Source organism: Hippocampus bargibanti, linkage group LG08 (genome assembly GCF_051943395.1).
Source record: "Hippocampus bargibanti isolate YZ-2025 linkage group LG08, ASM5194339v1, whole genome shotgun sequence".
Taxonomy (NCBI): Eukaryota; Metazoa; Chordata; class Actinopteri; order Syngnathiformes; family Syngnathidae; genus Hippocampus; species Hippocampus bargibanti.
The window spans coordinates 21,324,622-21,342,100 of record NC_142741.1 but is presented as its reverse complement, the minus strand read 5'-3'; the positions used below and the strand labels follow the sequence as shown (position 1 = coordinate 21,342,100).

General features: G+C 40.3%; 1 protein-coding gene across 2 annotated transcripts; it reads left to right on the top strand.

The window, feature by feature from the left end:
- The first annotated feature begins 1,862 nt into the window (after positions 1 to 1,862).
- trpm2 (transient receptor potential cation channel, subfamily M, member 2) lies at positions 1,863 to 16,998 on the top strand. 2 transcript variants are annotated; one of them, XM_089002393.1, is made up of 33 exons: positions 1,863 to 1,962; positions 3,795 to 3,859; positions 4,324 to 4,492; positions 5,343 to 5,523; positions 5,655 to 5,818; positions 5,878 to 6,052; positions 6,296 to 6,357; positions 6,431 to 6,631; positions 6,775 to 6,865; positions 7,567 to 7,688; positions 7,968 to 8,333; positions 8,532 to 8,669; positions 9,157 to 9,286; positions 9,371 to 9,516; positions 9,697 to 9,809; positions 9,961 to 10,059; positions 10,138 to 10,354; positions 10,873 to 10,991; positions 11,071 to 11,203; positions 11,281 to 11,452; positions 12,178 to 12,358; positions 12,432 to 12,613; positions 13,617 to 13,749; positions 13,904 to 13,991; positions 14,071 to 14,140; positions 14,221 to 14,366; positions 14,439 to 14,494; positions 14,672 to 14,701; positions 14,787 to 14,873; positions 14,965 to 15,040; positions 15,122 to 15,223; positions 15,998 to 16,111; positions 16,199 to 16,998. In XM_089002393.1, exons 1-33 carry the CDS (start codon positions 1,900 to 1,902, stop codon positions 16,310 to 16,312), a joined length of 4,305 nt encoding a protein of 1,434 aa, XP_088858519.1. In that variant the 5' UTR covers positions 1,863 to 1,899; the 3' UTR covers positions 16,313 to 16,998. The 2 variants fall into 2 exon arrangements, with proteins under 2 accessions (XP_088858519.1, XP_088858518.1); XM_089002392.1 differs by lacking the exon at positions 1,863 to 1,962 and having other exon boundaries at positions 3,628 to 3,859.
- The last annotated feature ends 481 nt before the right edge of the window (positions 16,999 to 17,479 follow it).

Here is a 17,479-nt window from a genome sequence, read left to right as displayed (position 1 = left end):
ATTGTGATGTAAGAAATTTTTGAAATGTCTCCATTTTTTGTTTGTTTTAACCCATGCAGTAAATTAAGATAGAAACATTAATTTCATGTGGTTTTTGAATTAAAAAATTACATCTATTGAATGCTCAGTACACAAAAATGGTCGTCAAAAGGCAAATTCCTACCCAGTTATCCGTAGTCGCTATTTATCTTTACACAGTGTACTATTTTTATGCGATATGCTTGGGGCTATTCTTATTCAATCAGGTTATTTCATTCTTTAGGTATCGAATCCATTGCAACGTTTGAGAAACAGTTTCGCCTCTCATCTGAGTCACCTTAATCTGTTAAATAGAACAAATCTTGCTTTTAGGACTGCAACATCCTAAATTGTGTTAGGAAACTAATTGTGCTCCACATTGGACGCATGACCAGTCCATGAACGATATTCATTTGTTTATTTTCAGACGCAATTGGTCATAAGAAAAAAATATAAATACAATGTATTTCCTTCACTATCTGAGTGATGTTTATAATACGTCAAAAATTCTAACGTGCCATTGTGACAGGTTAAAAAGTTCCCTTTTTAATATTTTGGTTACATTTGCATAGTTACACTGGTTTACAAATGATATACTGTACTGTATATCTAAAATGTTAATTTAAACAAGGAACTCCTGCTTCGGTTAGTGTTTCGTGTCGGACCGATTTACATTGTTGGACAGGAAGTTGTTATGCGCATACGTTTGCATTACCTCAGGGCTTTCGATGGAAACAGCGGTTGAGTTAAAACGTACATCATCGCTTGTCTTGTGTTTTTTTTCTGAATCCCACAACACCGTATCTCCCTTACCATAGTGGAGAGCGCAACACCATTTGGCAAAAAATACGAGACGCTCACATTTGAATGCAGCAAAATGGTTGTGATTTGCATTCTATAAAAAACGTACAGGAAAGAGAAATAGACCGGCCTCTTAAAGGTTCACTGGTACTCAACGTCTGATTTCGGTTTAAAATAATTAAATACAATAAATTGTGCGATTGACGTTTGATAGGTATTGGACTATTTGTACTTTGCTGACATCTTCTGGTTGCAAAGGATTTTTAAATTTCATTTTTTTATTTATGTTAGTTTACTCATTTTGACGCCAGAACCAACCAGCTCTGAAACTGTTTGTTTGTATTTTTTATTCTCATTCAGACGTATTCATTCATAGATGAGCAACCATTCAACTCCTTGGTTTACTTACTATCGTCCGATTGAACTATCATACATGTGGAATATGGGAGAGAAAAAAAACATATTTTTGCTTGTTTTGCGATTATAGTTCCCACAGAATAGTTACATTTTATTCAAGCGTATTTTTATTTGATAATACTATGGGATTGGACACCATTTGTAAACATACAACACTTTATTTTCGACACAGTTAAATAGAGTGAGCATGTTCCTTCAAATGTCTTTTTTATGATGCTTATATTTCAATACAATTTAATTTTACTTTATTTCCATGCGTTACTATATTGTTTTTTTCTCCAAAGATTCTACACACAGTGGAATTATTTATTTGTCATATACAACCCCAAAGTGTAACTCAGTTTGGATACAAAGCGGGTGTTGCCTGGGAACAGACACTGTGATGCCTGGAGATGAAAATGAAACATTGCACCTGTACGCCTCAACAGTGTGCGACTGTTCTGTTGTCTTTTCCAAAGTAAGTATCACAGCTTCATATTGGTTGCTGTGGTCATTAGAAAAAAGGGAACCACTGAAGGTATGGAAAATAAGTTTAAAACAATCTTGCAATACAGCTCTTGTGTTGGGTGTATTTTTGTAATTATTATTGTGCAGGTGTGCCTAATGAAGTGGCTCATCCCTGTCTTGTCTTCCACAAAAGCAAAGTGAGAGAAAAAGCTTCACATGATGGCTCGTCACCAGAAGAAGAAATGTCGCCTCAACCAGGTTATTGAGTATTTTAAAAAGGTGAGTGAGTGTCAGTCCATGCATACAAACTCATTCCACCTTCCTTTAAAACAGGCCATTTTCTGTCAGGTGAAAAAAAAAGACAATTACATCTATATATACCATATATATCCACCTACCTACCGACCTACCTACATCTGTGTGTGTGTGTGTGTGTGTGTGTGTGTGTGTGTGTGTGTGTGTGTGTGTGTGTGTGTGTGTGTGTGTGTGTGTGTGTGTGTGTGTGTGTGTGTGTGTGTGTGTGTGTGTGTGTGTGTGTGTGTGTGCGTGTGTGTGTGTGCGTGCGTGCGCGCGCGCGTGCGTACGTGCGTAGATAGATAGATAGATAGATAGATAGATAGATAGATAGATAGATAGATAGATAGATAGATAGATAGATAGATAGATAGAGTTGACTACCAAAGCATATTATAAAATAATAACAAATGCAACAACGATTCAAATGTAAAGCTATGCCAAAGGTGCAGTCATGAAATGAAACGTCAATTGCGGTGTGTCTGTTATTTAACACTGGAATGTTATGTTGATAACTTGTAGCAATTAGCTTCAACACAGTATGCTAGTAAATACCCATTGTTGTAGTTCTATTTCTGAAGCTTTTCCCACATTCAACGTTTGTGCATGTGATGCTTGAAACACACATTAAGAAGAAAAAGTAGTGGGACATGGCGGTGTGTAGGGTTTGCCTAACTGAAGACAAAAGTAATAAATGCATTTGACTAGTTATTTTGACTAGTTATTTTTCATTACAAAGTGTGTTTTTTAACCTTAGCCCCTCTCCCTAAGTAATGTAGTATATTCCATACATTGTAAGAATGAAAATTGTAAAGAGCAGTACATTGGGGAGACTCAACAAATTCTCAAAAAAAGACTTTATCAACATCGCAGGGATAATACTAGTGGGCCTCAATCGGCAGTACATTTGCACCTAAAAGCTAGCAACCACTCATTTGACGACAATGAGGTTAAAATCTTAGCGAAATAACATAGATGGTTTGAAAGGGGGGTAAAAGAAGCGATTCTTATAAAACAACAAAATCCTTCATTAAACCGGTCTGGTGGGGTGAGGTTCAATTTGGATCGTTCATACAATAGCCTGCTTAGGCAAAACAGGTTAGGCAACTTTCGCAATGCTGATGAGGGTCGTTATGCTGATGAGGTGATACCGGGGGGAGTGGGGGTAATAGGCCAGTCGTTAGTCAGGAATGTAGGAACAATCAGTGGGGCCACAGGGAGGGGTCCCCTGCCATCCCCCCCAACCTGAGAGTAGGGACCTATCATAGCTGTGTCCGGCGCCACCATGTCTGGACATTAGGGATATATAAATGGGGCCGATACGACCAGTCAGACTTTAGTTCGCTGACGAAGCCTCTTGGATAGGAGGCGAAACGTCCGAAACCTTCACTTTTGTACAGATGACGGCTGAAGAAACCTTCTCATCGATGGACCACTCCTGTACGACTGAGAGCTTACACAGACGTAAAGTGTGTCATGGTTTCCAAGTGATGCATCTTAAATGATTTTTTTCTCCTTATAAATCTGAGATTAATCCGCCACCGGTGATGTAATTTATTGATCTTGCCCCAGCATCCGACTCTCAGTAATGGAAGGTTTGGCAGCAGTTTCTCCACTAACTGACATCACAATGGGAGAGGGATGAGACAGCACAAACAGGCTGGACTCAAGGAACTGTTACTGTGTTATTGCTATCACTCTTTGCGAAGCTCGCCTCGACTGCCATGGAGCAAACAGGAGAATCTCAGCTCATTCAAAATCTAACTTTGAGTGCCGGCACTGCCTTAAAAGTGGTTTCTTTAACACCCACTTTCCAGCATGTCACCTGGATCCGACAGAACATCCGCAAGAAGGAGTGCTGCTTCTTTGAAATAGGTGCCAGGTAGGGGAGCTTTTGTTTCTAAAGTTACATGAATGACCTTGTCTAGATAGTGACTTGTGTACAAGTGTAATTTGTTCTGTGAACACTGTCACGTCTCTGATTCTCTTTCACCATTGAATGGAAATGTCATTATTTTTTTCCCGAAGCAAAAAAGGGAAAAGAAACATAGAGAGTGGCTTTTTTTAAAGACAAAATGCATGCTTGCCTTTGTTTTATGTTTAGTTTGACAGTAAACATTAAAAGTGGCAATAGATAGCTTGAAATATCTTTTTTTTAGAAGAATCTGCCAACTGTTGCTTGACATGAAAAGTCCATGCTACTCTACAGCACTTATATTTGCACTCTCAAGTCAAAGCAAAATGTGGCCTAATATCAGCTTTTGTCTTGGAAAAACTCGCAAGTTGGATATATTGTATCTCAAATCATGACTATATTTGAATTTCTTGTTCCTTGGCTTACCACAGAGAGGATGTGTGCATGTGCGGCTACTCCAAGAATGAGCATGTGGCTGATGCCATTCAGACAGATGTTATGAGTAGCGGGAACTGGGACCCGCTCACACACATTCGTGAAGTACCCACGGATGCTTTCGGGGACATCAGCTTCGGTGGTTTGAGACAGACGACAACCAAGGTGAATAAAAACCACAATCTGTGTACAGACATGCAATGTGGGCCCTGACAAAACCATGGCAGTGGAATACAATGTTGGGCCTATTTCACACAATTTGTTCAGCAAACAGGACATAAGTCATATTTATTTAAACAGCCCATAATTAACAGCGGGTCTCAATGAGCTTTGCTGGCTAAAAGTACACAAACATTTACAAAATCGATAATGACCTCTCCCCTCTAAGGAAAAACTGATAAATTTAAAGGACAACCGACATCTCCAGACAAGTTGTGTCCATAATTTGTAAAATGGCTTCAAATGACTTCTACTGAGCGTATTTTACGAAGATTCCGCCGCATCTAGCTATATTTTACGTTTTAAGGCTCACGCTGAAATATTTCGGAAGTCCTGTTTTTGAGTTGGTGACGAATCCTTACGTTACGTCACTGAAGGAACGCCCCTGACCAAAAAAAGGACACATTGTAGCAGTCCTTCCATCACGTCAATGCATTTTGCTGTACTTTGTTTGTTCTGAAAACTTTGTGTAGCACCCAAAAAAAAGTGGAGATAAAACTGTTGGTTTGAAAATCAGATTTCAAGTTGGTGACACCAAGGCCTTCTCGGTACCCTATGGTGGACTTGTCGTAAATCCCACCACACGTTTTATATGAGTTGCAGTCACAGCTGATTCAGACGTAGCACTACTGAAGGGCTAGGTGTGAACTCCACAGCTCGCCACTGTTGTATAGTTATATAAGTTTAATGCTAGCAGTTTGATAATGTCTATGAGAATTGCAGTGTTATTGTATGATTCTAAACAGTGTCCGATAGATGTGTAATGACATGTCTGTTGCTATTTCTTTATCATCAGTATGCTCGAGTGTCCACAGACACCACTCCTGAGATGGTTTACCAGTTAATGACTGAACAGTGGAAAGTGTCTCCACCCAACCTGCTCATTTCAGTCACTGGGGGAGCTAAGAATTTCTACCTGAAAACACGTCTCAAAAATGTCTTCCAAAGAGGTCTCATCAAAGTGGCTCAGACAACAGGTGCTGGCATGCAACCATACACCTATTAAGAGATTTGTAGCATTTACAGAGGAAAAAAGAGCACAAATAACATCCGATTATACTGCGACTTTAGTGTGAACATCAATAAGGCCTACACTGCTTTTGTGCAGGTGCATGGATCATCACGGGTGGAACCAACACTGGTGTTATGAAGCACGTTGGACAAGCTGTGAGGGATTACTCATTGAGCAGCTCCATGCAGGGCAAGATTGTGACCATTGGACTGGCAACATGGGGAGTCATTCATAACAAAGAAATGTTGGTGCATTCACAGGTATTTTATACACAATTCAGTCATCATCAACAAAGTCCAATTAAACGTGTTCCTCTCAGGGTTGTTTCCCTGCTCATTACCCAATGGATGTCAAGGGTCGACTTCCCTGCCTTGACAACAATCACACCCACTTCCTGTTGGTAGATGACGGTACTTACGGTCGCTATGGTGTAGAGATTGATCTTAGAAGTCGTCTGGAGAAGTTCATCTCTCAAAAGACTCTTGGAAACAAAGGTTAGTTGTTATGGAAGTCTTTGTAAATGATACAATGTCAGAAATTGAGATGTAAAAGTCAAGCTATGGTGATTGAAGTATAGAAGTTCTGAAGGTTAGGGTTTTCGTGATGTTGTGGTGTGGACTTTGAGGTACGGGTCTTATGACAGACAAATTCCGGGATTACCACCACAAAGTCTTTTTTTTAACTGCATGTTTGCATCGAAACGTCTAAAAGTTGTATTTTTTATAATATATTGCCAGCTGTTGGTGTGTCCATTCCCGTGGTGTGTGTGGTTTTGGACGGAGGAGGAGGCACTCTCAATGTGAGTTCGATCTTGCGCCCTCATCCTCTTCCCATTCTGACTTTTGACCGTGGATTGTCCGGGTCCTTCCCAGACCATCTACAAAGCCATGCTCAATGACACACCGTGTGTGGTGTTGGAGGGTTCTGGTAGAATGGCTGACGTGATTGCCCACGCGGCAGGACTACCCGTGAGCCAGGTCACCATCAGTCTCATGCATCGCCTGCTCAAGAAGTTCCTTAGCCTGGAGTACGACAACTTCACCGACCTCACGATCATTGAGTGGACCAAAAAGGTAGTTGAACACATTCCCCTTTGATTCTCCTTAACCCTTTCAAGAAAAGTGGTTATTAGAGTGGACAATTTATCACGTTATCAAGTTATAGGGTGGATGAAGGGGTTAGTTTTATCTATTCATCCTTCTACCTCCTGCGCCAGATTCAGGACATCATCAGGATGTCTCACCTGCTGACTGTGTTCAGAGGATGCGGAGATGTGGATGTGGCCATTTTACAAGCACTCTTTAAAGGTGAGCTTGTACTTCAAATGCTTTTAGATGATTCCACAAAGCTTTCCAGGTGGATTATGTCTCTTACCCCCATTGATATCACTCAACCAATTTCCTGGAAGATTTCCTGCTGACTTCTTGACCATCTCCTGCCACTGTGTACTTGGAAGCTCCTTTTGAGCAATTGACTGGAATCAGAACCGCACTATTAAAATCACCAAGGAAAGTGCATCCACTATGGAGCACTAATAACGCCGATAATGGAGCTGAGACACAGCACTTAGAAATAAAGGGCTGATCGAAGACCGTAGTCTGTGTAGTTCAGTGTAATTTTTGTTGTCATGATTTAATCATAACTACATTTTGATAAATATATTTTCTCTTTATTAATTTGAATATTTTTTTCTAGCATGTTTTAAATCAGTCATAAATCACTATTCCACATTACTTTTTAACTTTACCTTTTCAGGGATATTGGTTACGACAGTGTACAGTTTATCGTGTAATCAGGTGACGGGTTATCATTATTGGTGCATGAAAATGTTTAGAGGTTGGTTAATTGGAAATGGCTGTTCCTTCTAATTGAATTGGTTGTCTGTGTTAAATCTCAAATGCAAATTTGAACAAAAAGAGCATCACCATCAAAAACTGTTTGGTGTGGTTCTACCTCCCAGATGACCCAGTGAGAAACTTGTGTCTGCACTGTCTTTTCAACCATTCAGCTTCAAGGGCCAGTGCATCACGGGTCGTGGAGGGATGGCGGAGGCAGCTGGAGCTGGCAATAGTCTGGAACAGAATGGATATAGCCGCCACCGAGATCTTCACTGACGAGAGCCAATGGAAGGTGAGTTGCCCAACGACGCATCGTTCTCAAATAGCTCAAAACATTTGTTTGGATTCACATTGACGCTGTGACTACCACAAACATTAGCTAACAATATAGAAATTATTATCTTTCATGACTTAGGGCCAATTGTCAGGATGTGTAGGCCCATGGTAACCCTTTCATGAACTAATACTGTAATGACAACCTGACAACATGATAAGCTATCCACTGTCTAAACCATTGTCTTTGAAAGGTTCAAGGGCCATGTTCTATCTACATTTTCTTCCCATGCTCCAGTCCAGTGATCTTCACTGGGCCATGTTCTCGGCCCTGGTGAGCAACAAGCCTCGGTTTGTGAGCCTCCTGCTGGAGAACGGTGTGAGTCTGAGGGAGTTTCTACAGAGCGAAGACACTCTGTGCGAGCTCTACAAGCAGCTGCCCAACTGCTTCTTCTTGCGCAAACTGGCCAAACGTGTCCATGCTTCCTGCCCTCGTAGGAGAAAAGTGTTTGCCACCAGAAACAGGGTGTGCTCATCACAGAACACGGGCATCGCCTTGAGTCATGTCTCGGAAGAGGTGCGACACCTGCTGGGTAGCTTCACCCAGCCAATCTACCCACCCCCTACTATGATGTATCACTTTAACATGGAGGACGCAACATCGGTGAGACACTCTCTCCATTTTCTATGGTTTCATTTGTGATGACTTCCCACTCATTCCATCTTCACATTTCAAAATCCACTTGAAAGGATATTAAATCATATTTGAAGAAGTTTGATGACTGATATTAACAAGAATGATGTAGTGGAGTTCAGCACCAATGCATGATTAAATTAGTGGTGTTTGTTTCCATCTTTCTAGCTGTCAAGAAGCTTGTCGGGTTCTCAAGCTCCCCTCAGGGTTGACCTTGCTGAGGCCCAGAGAGACCCAGCCAGGGACCTTTTTCTTTGGGCTGTCATCCAGAAAAATAGAGAACTGTCCGAAATCACCTGGGAACAGGTATGCAAGGTCACAGGAAAAGTTTTAGACCAGGGGTGTCAAACTCATTTTTCGCCATGGGCAACATTGTAGTTATGGTTTCCTCTCGAAGGCCGTGATGAATAGTAGAATGAATTGTGGAAACCATTAGAATGTTTTTTCTCCTCCACATATTACATACAGAATGCACAACAAATTATTGAATAGCTCGTGTTCAAATCTGAAGTCAAGAATAATGACTGTTACTGTTGTTTACATAAGACAATTTGAAATTTTGGTTCGGGGTTTAGCAAGCATCATGGCACTTTACATGCTTTTGCAGGCCGAGTAAAATGATGTGGCGGGCCAGATTTGGCTCCTGGACATTGACACCTGTTTTGTATACCATATTATTCTCAACCAATGGGTCTTGGTACTTGAGTGTGAGGGAAATTGTCCAATGTCACTTAAATGTGCACATTCAAGAAAATCACTTTAACATGTAGCTAATGTTAAATTCATTAAACAGTGTACAGACTGTGTTTCTGCCGCTCTGGCCGCCTGCAAGATCCTGCGAAAAATGGCAGAGGAAGGCAGCGATGCCGATGAGGCTGCGGAAATGCGAGACCTGGCTGATCACTTTGAGATGCACGCCATCGGTATGACTATGAGATATGTCATGCACTGAAGAGAAACAATATCCAGAGATGATTTCATGTGTGTGTGTTTGTGTTTAACTGTAGGTGTGTTCACCCAGTGTTACAGTGGTGGTGAGGAGCGTGCTAAGAAGCTGCTGGTTCGTGTGTCACGAAATTGGGGGAAGACCACATGTCTGAGGCTAGCACTGGAGGCTAACTGTAAAAGCTTTGTGGCGCTGTCAGGTGTCCAGGTAAAACCAACAAACTTTGTATAAACAACCTGAAAGTAAAGTTTGGGCAAAAAAGTACTTTGACAAAAAAGCTTAGTATTTGTCTATTGAATTTATTTCGGTGGTGTTTAAGAACTGGCGAATGAAGAAAAGTGTATATGTTCGCATAGTGTGTGTAAATCCGTGTCCGTTTACCAAAAGGCCCTGCTGACTGAGATCTGGTGTGGTGAACTCTCAGTGGACAATCCTGTGTGGAGAGTGACAATCTGCATGATATTTTTCCCGCTTATCTACACTGGCTTCCTGGCCTACAGGTGACCCTCATCTCATGTTATTGCAGCAGACCAACTTCCGGTTGCAGTGATTTGATTGGATATTTGTGGGACAGTACTTGTAATTTACATCCAGTGGTTTTCCTTACGGATCAAATCCTTTATGTTAATGACCTTTCCCCATTCTTACAAGACCCGACGAGCTCATCCAAAAACAAAATGAGAAAAGTGAGGATATCAAGACAGTGGAAAGCGTCACGGGAAGTGTGCGCCGATCTAAAGCTAAAAACCCGTGAGTCACTATTTATGTCCATCACAACATCCCATTAAAATGTATGTCCCATTATGATCCTGATGATTACCCCAATAGTGATCTCACAACCATGAAGTCTCTGAACTGCTGGTCCAGATTGGCTTGCTTATATCGCTCGCCACAAGTAAAATTCTACTGGAATATCGTGTCCTACTTTGCCTTCCTCTTCCTCTTTGCGGTGGTGCTGATGATGGACTTTCAGATCATGCCCTCCCCTGCCGAGATTCTGCTCTATGTGTGGCTCTTCTCTGTGGTGAGCGAGGAAGTCCGGCAGGTAAGAAATCCAATTCATGCAGGCTTTGTTTAAAGTAACGTTTTGGCATGTTTAATTATTGTGCAAGTGCTGTATCAACAAAGCTTAATCTATGTGGAATAAAAATCAAACCCACATCATCTGTAAAGAGAAAAAGAAAGTTATTGACAGAGCGAAATTATCAGGTGGTAATGTTTTAAAAATGAATAAAAAATATGCAAGACTAAACTAAAAATAAGTGTTCTGAAACTTCCCTAACTATTATAACTGTGACTTGAAGTACCCATTTTGAAAAAAAAAAACAATCCGAAGCAAGACATGTTTTTATTTCCTTTCTGTTCTTGTATGTTTTTTTAATAAGGTCATACAAAATGGGTGGCCTTAGATTTTGATGATAAATGTGGAGATCACGGAATTTGAGATGAGTGGTGCTTCAAATTAATTTATTATATCAATCATATTGTACTGAGTGGGCAAAGTGTAAGGAATTTGGTGCATTTTTTTATTTCCCACTGTACTTTCTGTCTTTTTGACCTCAGTTGTTTTATGACCCTGATGGCTTTGGGTTCCATAAAAAAGCCAGGATGTACATCAAAGAACTTTGGAATATTTTGGATGTTCTGTCCATCGTCCTATTCATCATCGGCCTTGTGTTTAGGTGAGCTACCGTGTCCTCCAGGGCAAATAAACTGTCAACTCCAGCCTCATGGCATCTCATCATCATTTGTCTCATCAAGGCTAACAACCAAGCTATTCTACGCTGGCAAGGTCATCCTCTGCATCGACTTTGTGGTCTTTAGCTTGCGTCTCATGGCCATCTTCAGCATCAGTCGGACGCTTGGACCAAAGATCATCATCGTCAGGAGGATGGTAGGAGGATCCAGATATGACATATTCCAAATAGCAATGCTAACAAAGCAATTCACCACCATCATATGTCTCTCAAGATGATGGATATGTTCTTCTTCATGTTCCTGCTGAGTATCTGGGTAGTGGCATATGGCGTAGCCAAGCAAGGCATCCTGATCCACAACGACAATCGGCTGGAGTGGATTTTTCGGGGGGCCGTATACGAGCCCTACCTCATCATATTTGGCAACGTCCCCACCAACGTAGATTGTGAGTAAAAACCTACATAAAAAATTACTCTCCAGCTATTTTGGACATTTTGGATTAGTTCATTATTAGTCAAAATAACACGACACACAGGGACTAACCATTAATATCATGTTATATTACTGCCAAAAGTGGAACTAGAAAGAAAGAAATTATTGCAATGAAACACTGTCATAATCCAAGGTATTTAGTATTTAGTAGGGTTGTTCAAAAATCACTGTTGGCATTTGGGGATTTTATATGCTAAATTCAATAAATTGACATCAAAGTTAAGATTTTTTTTTAATGCACAGATGAAGGAACCACTTTTCTCCAGTAGATGACAGCGAGGAGCCAATTTGTTGTGGTCCGTCAATGGCCTTAAGCTCTTAATGAAATAAATGTCACAGAGTGACTGACTTTCATCTGCCTGCATTGATTTAAATACATGAATTAAATATAAGCACATTAAAAATAGGTGAGTGGAGGTAGTTCAGATTTTCAGGTCTGCCCATATTCTTTGAAATATTATAAGAAAACTGTTTTGTTTGGGGGGTAAAAAACAATAACGATGACAATGAATCACATATTGGACTACTGTATAATAAATATTTGTAATATAAATCTAATCGTTACGGAAGAAAGTGAATTAGCCCAACTGTAGTATTTAGGGTGCAGGGAACAAGCATCAAATACAATTTGGATGTGCTGTTTTGGCATTAGGGAAACATGGGATTTGCCTATTTCAGATTCAGAATTTAACTTGGACTCCTGCAGCATGAACGGCACAGACCCCTTGAAGCCCAAATGCCCTGTGTTGAATGAAAACCAAACCCCAGCCTTTCCGGAGTGGCTCACCATCATCATGCTGTGCGTTTACCTCCTCTTCGCCAATATACTTCTTCTCAACCTTCTGATCGCCATCTTCAAGTAAGTCCTCTCTTATTCATTCGATCACCTGTGCTTATAAATTTGACACAAACTCTTTATGTGGCTGCTGCAGCTTCACTTTCCAGGAAGTGCAGGACAACACAGACCGTATATGGAAGTTCCAAAGATATGAGCTCATTAAGGAGTACCACAGCCGACCCGCTGCTCCTCCTCCCTTCATCATTCTCAGCCACCTTTACATCTTCATCAGGAATGTGCTTCTTTGCAGGCCACCACATAAATCACGAAAGTTCAGTGAGTACAACAACAAACATTCAGTTTTTTTTGTAATATTGTGTCACTTCAGACTCAAATACTTGAAAAAGATGGTTGTGCCATATATGGCTCTTTTGATGACTGCATCTAGCTCGCCGATAAAACTAAATACATATTCTCTTCGCTGTTCATTCCCTGTTTGGGCGGCAGTTGGCGGAAAGCGCAATTTTGATTGGATGATACTGACCTAGTTTGGCTGAAAGCGTAATTTTGATTGGATGATACTGACTCAATGTGGCCGTTGAAGTTCAAAGAACAAGTTTGATTGGATGATACTGACCTAGGTGCCGTTCAAGTCGAAACGGGTCGCAACGCCCCCTTTTAAAAAAATATGACGATTATCGTACACTTCAGGTTGAATGGACCGAATAATTCAACTTTGTGGAGAGAAAAGGTTCTGCCGTGGTTCCAATTTGCAATGAAACAATACCATTGATGAAACAATCGAATGTCAGTGGCACTTTGACAAGTACCCATGCTAACGTTAGCATCAATATACGTCTGTGAGAGACAGCAGAAAGCAAGCGTGCAAGCTAATGAGCAGCGTGCAGGCTAGCTAGCAGTAGCTAACCTTGCTTATGTACCCGGCAAGTTGACTTTCATTCCGATCGTTTGGCTGGATTTTACCAATCATGAGGAACGGAAAACTATTCATATTAATGGGGAGTATTATCACAGTCATTTTAAATAATTCTGACATGTTGTTGAAATCATGTGCGTGCGCGTTGGTGTGTGTATGTGTGTGTGTGTGTGGCTCTCACTGAAAAACATTTCTAAATATTTTACAAAAAGGTTCCCGACCACTGTGATAGAAAATAAATAGATTCTGTATTTTTACATCCTATTCTTTGAAACAGAAAGTCGCACGCTCACTAACAGAGCATCACCCATATAAGATTCCACTTTGTAAACAGCATGGACCATTATTTTATTTTTATTTATTCATGTATTCATTTATTTGTGTGTTTGTTTGTTTGTCCAGGGACTGAACTTCCTCACATTGAAGAAGAGGAGCTGCTATCATGGGAGGCCCTGATGAAGGACAGATACCTCCTGTCCACTCAGCAGCAGAAGACTCAAACCATGGAACGATGCATCATGGACACTGCGCAAAAGTACAAACCTCTGCAATCTTGAAATCAATGCATCCATTTTTATTCATCTAAAAAAGGACAATAAACTAATAACAAACCATCCACCGTTCTGCCCTGATTTGTTGTTTTTTATTATTATTATTATTTTTTATTTTCAATCATGTATGGTCTCCAGGGTCAATGCCATAACTGAGAGGCTGGAGCGGGAAGAGGAGATTAGCTCTGCCATCTTGATTAAGCGTCTGGCCCGACTGGAGGAGCAGGTCGTGACCCCAACTTTGCATAATGATGCAAGCAGCATACTTTGCCATTGCATGTTGATACGTTGAATCCTACCTGCAGGTTGTCCAGTCAGCCAAAGGCCTGCAGTGGATCATGGAGAGTCTGAAGTCCAAAGAGGAACAACCACCGCGTCTGCTTTTATTTTTTTAGCCATTTAAATACGGTTCATATAATTCATTTCCATTCATTGATTTGGTGTTTTTCTTTCAGCGATACTTCAAACAGGTAAAGACTCTTCAGAAACCTTGGAATCTGTGAAAGAGACAGATGGCTTCCACGTCAAAGCCCGACAGTTTCACTATCCAAATAGCAAAATCACTCGCTTCCCTGTACCTGAGGAGAAAGTGCCTTGGGAGGTATTCAGCATTTATATTTCACGCTCTTATACACATTGCACTGTTTCCAATTTTACTTTTTTTTAATTTTAGGTCAGCTTCACCTCATACATGCCTTCATATTTTAGCTCCGAGGACGATATCAATGGGTATGTTTTATGTTATTCCACTTGGAAAGGAGGGATGGGCAAAGAGGGAAAAAAGCAGTAAAACGGGCCAAAATCCCAATCTGAAATCCGTTATGTCGCATGAGATATCTAGCGAGCAATCTATCTGAACGATCCCTGCCTTTTAGTCTCTTGATTTTGTTGGTGTCTTCCTCACAGATCAGACATTGAAGTCTTGGAAAATTACAGGTATGATGTTCAAATAAATGGATGTTGATTGATGGTCTGGTACAGTAAACATCACATCATGTATCTGACTGCCTTTTGACACTAGAAACCCTGGAGGCAGGACTGGTATCAGAGGTCGGGGTTCACTCGCCCATCTCGGTCCAAATTTGCAAGTAGACCTCGTGATTACACGGTGGGTCCATTTCAAGAAAAAAATAACAGGACTCTACTCTGAAATTGTGCGTTTAATAATCAGATGGCTAACATATATCTTCTTTTTCTAGTTTGCGGGACAGTGGGCGCTCAGTTTTGGAATTTCTGGCAGTTGAAGACAAGCAGCAAAGGATGGTTTTACCAGGGGTGAATACAGCTGTGCTTTTAGACCTGTGAGTAGTTTAAGTGACATTTAGATAACACCCCACATTTCATGAATCTCTGCAGGGACCGGTTGATTCTGCAGAACGTCTGCCATCAGCTCTGATGAGAACCATGGGCAAGAGCTTGTATGAAAAATTATGTAAAAATATAGCGGAGGGAATACTGGTAGGTCTATTTCAACACTTTGATGAGTAAATGTTAATGTTTGTTAATGTGTCATTTAAAGGACAACTGACGTAAATTTTTTGTTTCCTAACTGACATCAGAAAAACGTTTTATAGCATTTAAAATACCCAAAACACACAGTATGATATTTTTAGTCAAATGCAAAAGAGCAATAAAAATGACTTAAAGTGTCCAAAATCTGCAAAAAAATTGAGCTGCGAATTGGGCATTTTCAGAAAGTCCCGCCCCCAGTTCGTGACGTAACGCCAAGACGTCTTGCATTGCTAGTGAATCAAAACATTGGCTTCAGATTCGGAGAATATGCTTTCTTGTGACACATCCAGTTATGAATATGATTCAAATAGTTCTGAAGAGGAAAGCATACATGTTTGCAATCGATTAAAGAATTTATTCCATGCCATCATGAGGCAACATTGAGGGGAAATTTCTCACCGAAAAAGAGGCACAAAATGGCGACCTCCTGTGGCCACCTCCGTTTCCACAGGCTGATAAACTAAAAATGCCTTTTCTCTTTATCCTCATACATAATGATTTTAATCTTGAAAGTATACTTTCATTTTGAAATTAAACAACTTTCTTTAACATTATACAACTTAATTCTTGTAATGTCTTGTAATTTCTTTTCAAATTACCATTTTCCCCCTAAAAGTCAATATCTAGTGTCATATTATGTATGCCTCTGATAGTTTCAAAATATACAAATGTCTTCTTATTTCTTATTCCTTTCTTTCTCTTATAATATCACAACTTCAGGTGTTTGAAGGTTATGTGGATGACGTCAGAAACACTGACAACGCTTGGATAGAAACCACCATCCTCAACCTTCACCTTGACTCAAGTGAGGATTCAGAGGATATCGTCAACATGGTGAGAGCCACCATTGAATATTTTTACGAGATATGCCATCAAGCGATAACCTAACCCATTCCTGTTCCCTCCGCCCCTCTCTCTCAGGTGGCGTGCAGTCGTGGCTCTCTGCAATGGCAGGAGGTGAACTGCAACGGACTTTGTTTAGATCAAAGCGACTCACTACGGCGGGTTGCCATGCTGTACAGCAGGAATTTGTAACTCTAGTGGTGATATCCATATCATAACAGTAAATTTTGCTCGAATCTCATGCAACCTTTCTGGTGTTCAGCGTTGCATCTGATTATTGCTGTATCTTGAAAATGCTCAGAGCTGACTCACTAACATGCATCACTCCATAATCCATAAACAGATGTCCATCCACTAGTCATTATCTTGGACCATAATAAGCCATGTGTATACATACCTGAAAATGGAAAACAATAAGTGTAGAGTAAATATTGCCAATTAATTCATCGAGGGTGACTCAAGTATACACTGCCTGCACTCACCTTGATCGCCTCAGGAGGTTTGTTTTCTGGTTATTTTTCAGTCTTTTCCTGGGAAGGATGTTATAGCAAGCGAAGAACATGAACCAGGCGAAGAACAACAACTTTGATCCAACATGTTTTGAGAGTGCCGTGTTCATTTTACATTTTAGAGGTTCATAACTTTGATTCAAAAGCGCACACACACAGTTCATATGTGCACTTCTATTGTCTGGTCTACATGGGAATTGGAGCAAGTACATCACAAAGGAAAATAACTACAGGGATTGGAGTTGCAAAGAATGAGAATTTCTGCAAAGACAACTTGAATGTTTACGACTAATGGGGAATGTGTAATAAATATCTTCCTGCTGCCGTTGCATTTCAGTGAGTTGATGGTTTTTGTTACTTTAAATAAATCAAGGCTTTAAAAAAATACAGCCCTATTTTGTCATCTTTTGAATCCTGCGGCTCAGATACAGTATGCTATATGTACTTACTGAATAGGTTGTCTTTTTTCAAACCAGGGGTCACCAACATAGAATCCTTGGGCAAGCGATCTCTCATAATACCATTTGAATAGCCTGTTGGCTGGTTCTAAATATAACTCACCATCGGACATTGTAATTTATCAATGCCGATGTAATGATGTAAAAATTTAGTTTATAGCAATTAAACTGTAGTTATATGTATATTTCTTACCTTGTCTTACATTGTTGGCCATTGTAATTTGTAATTAAAATACACACTCACATGGCTACATACAATTTATGACTAAGAACAAAAACGAAAAGTAAATTGAGCAAATGTGCTACTTTGTAAGTAGCACGTCACATTGATGTGTAGAACAATAGCACAGACTTTCAAAGGTTAGTAAACCGTATGCTGCTTGTCAGACACA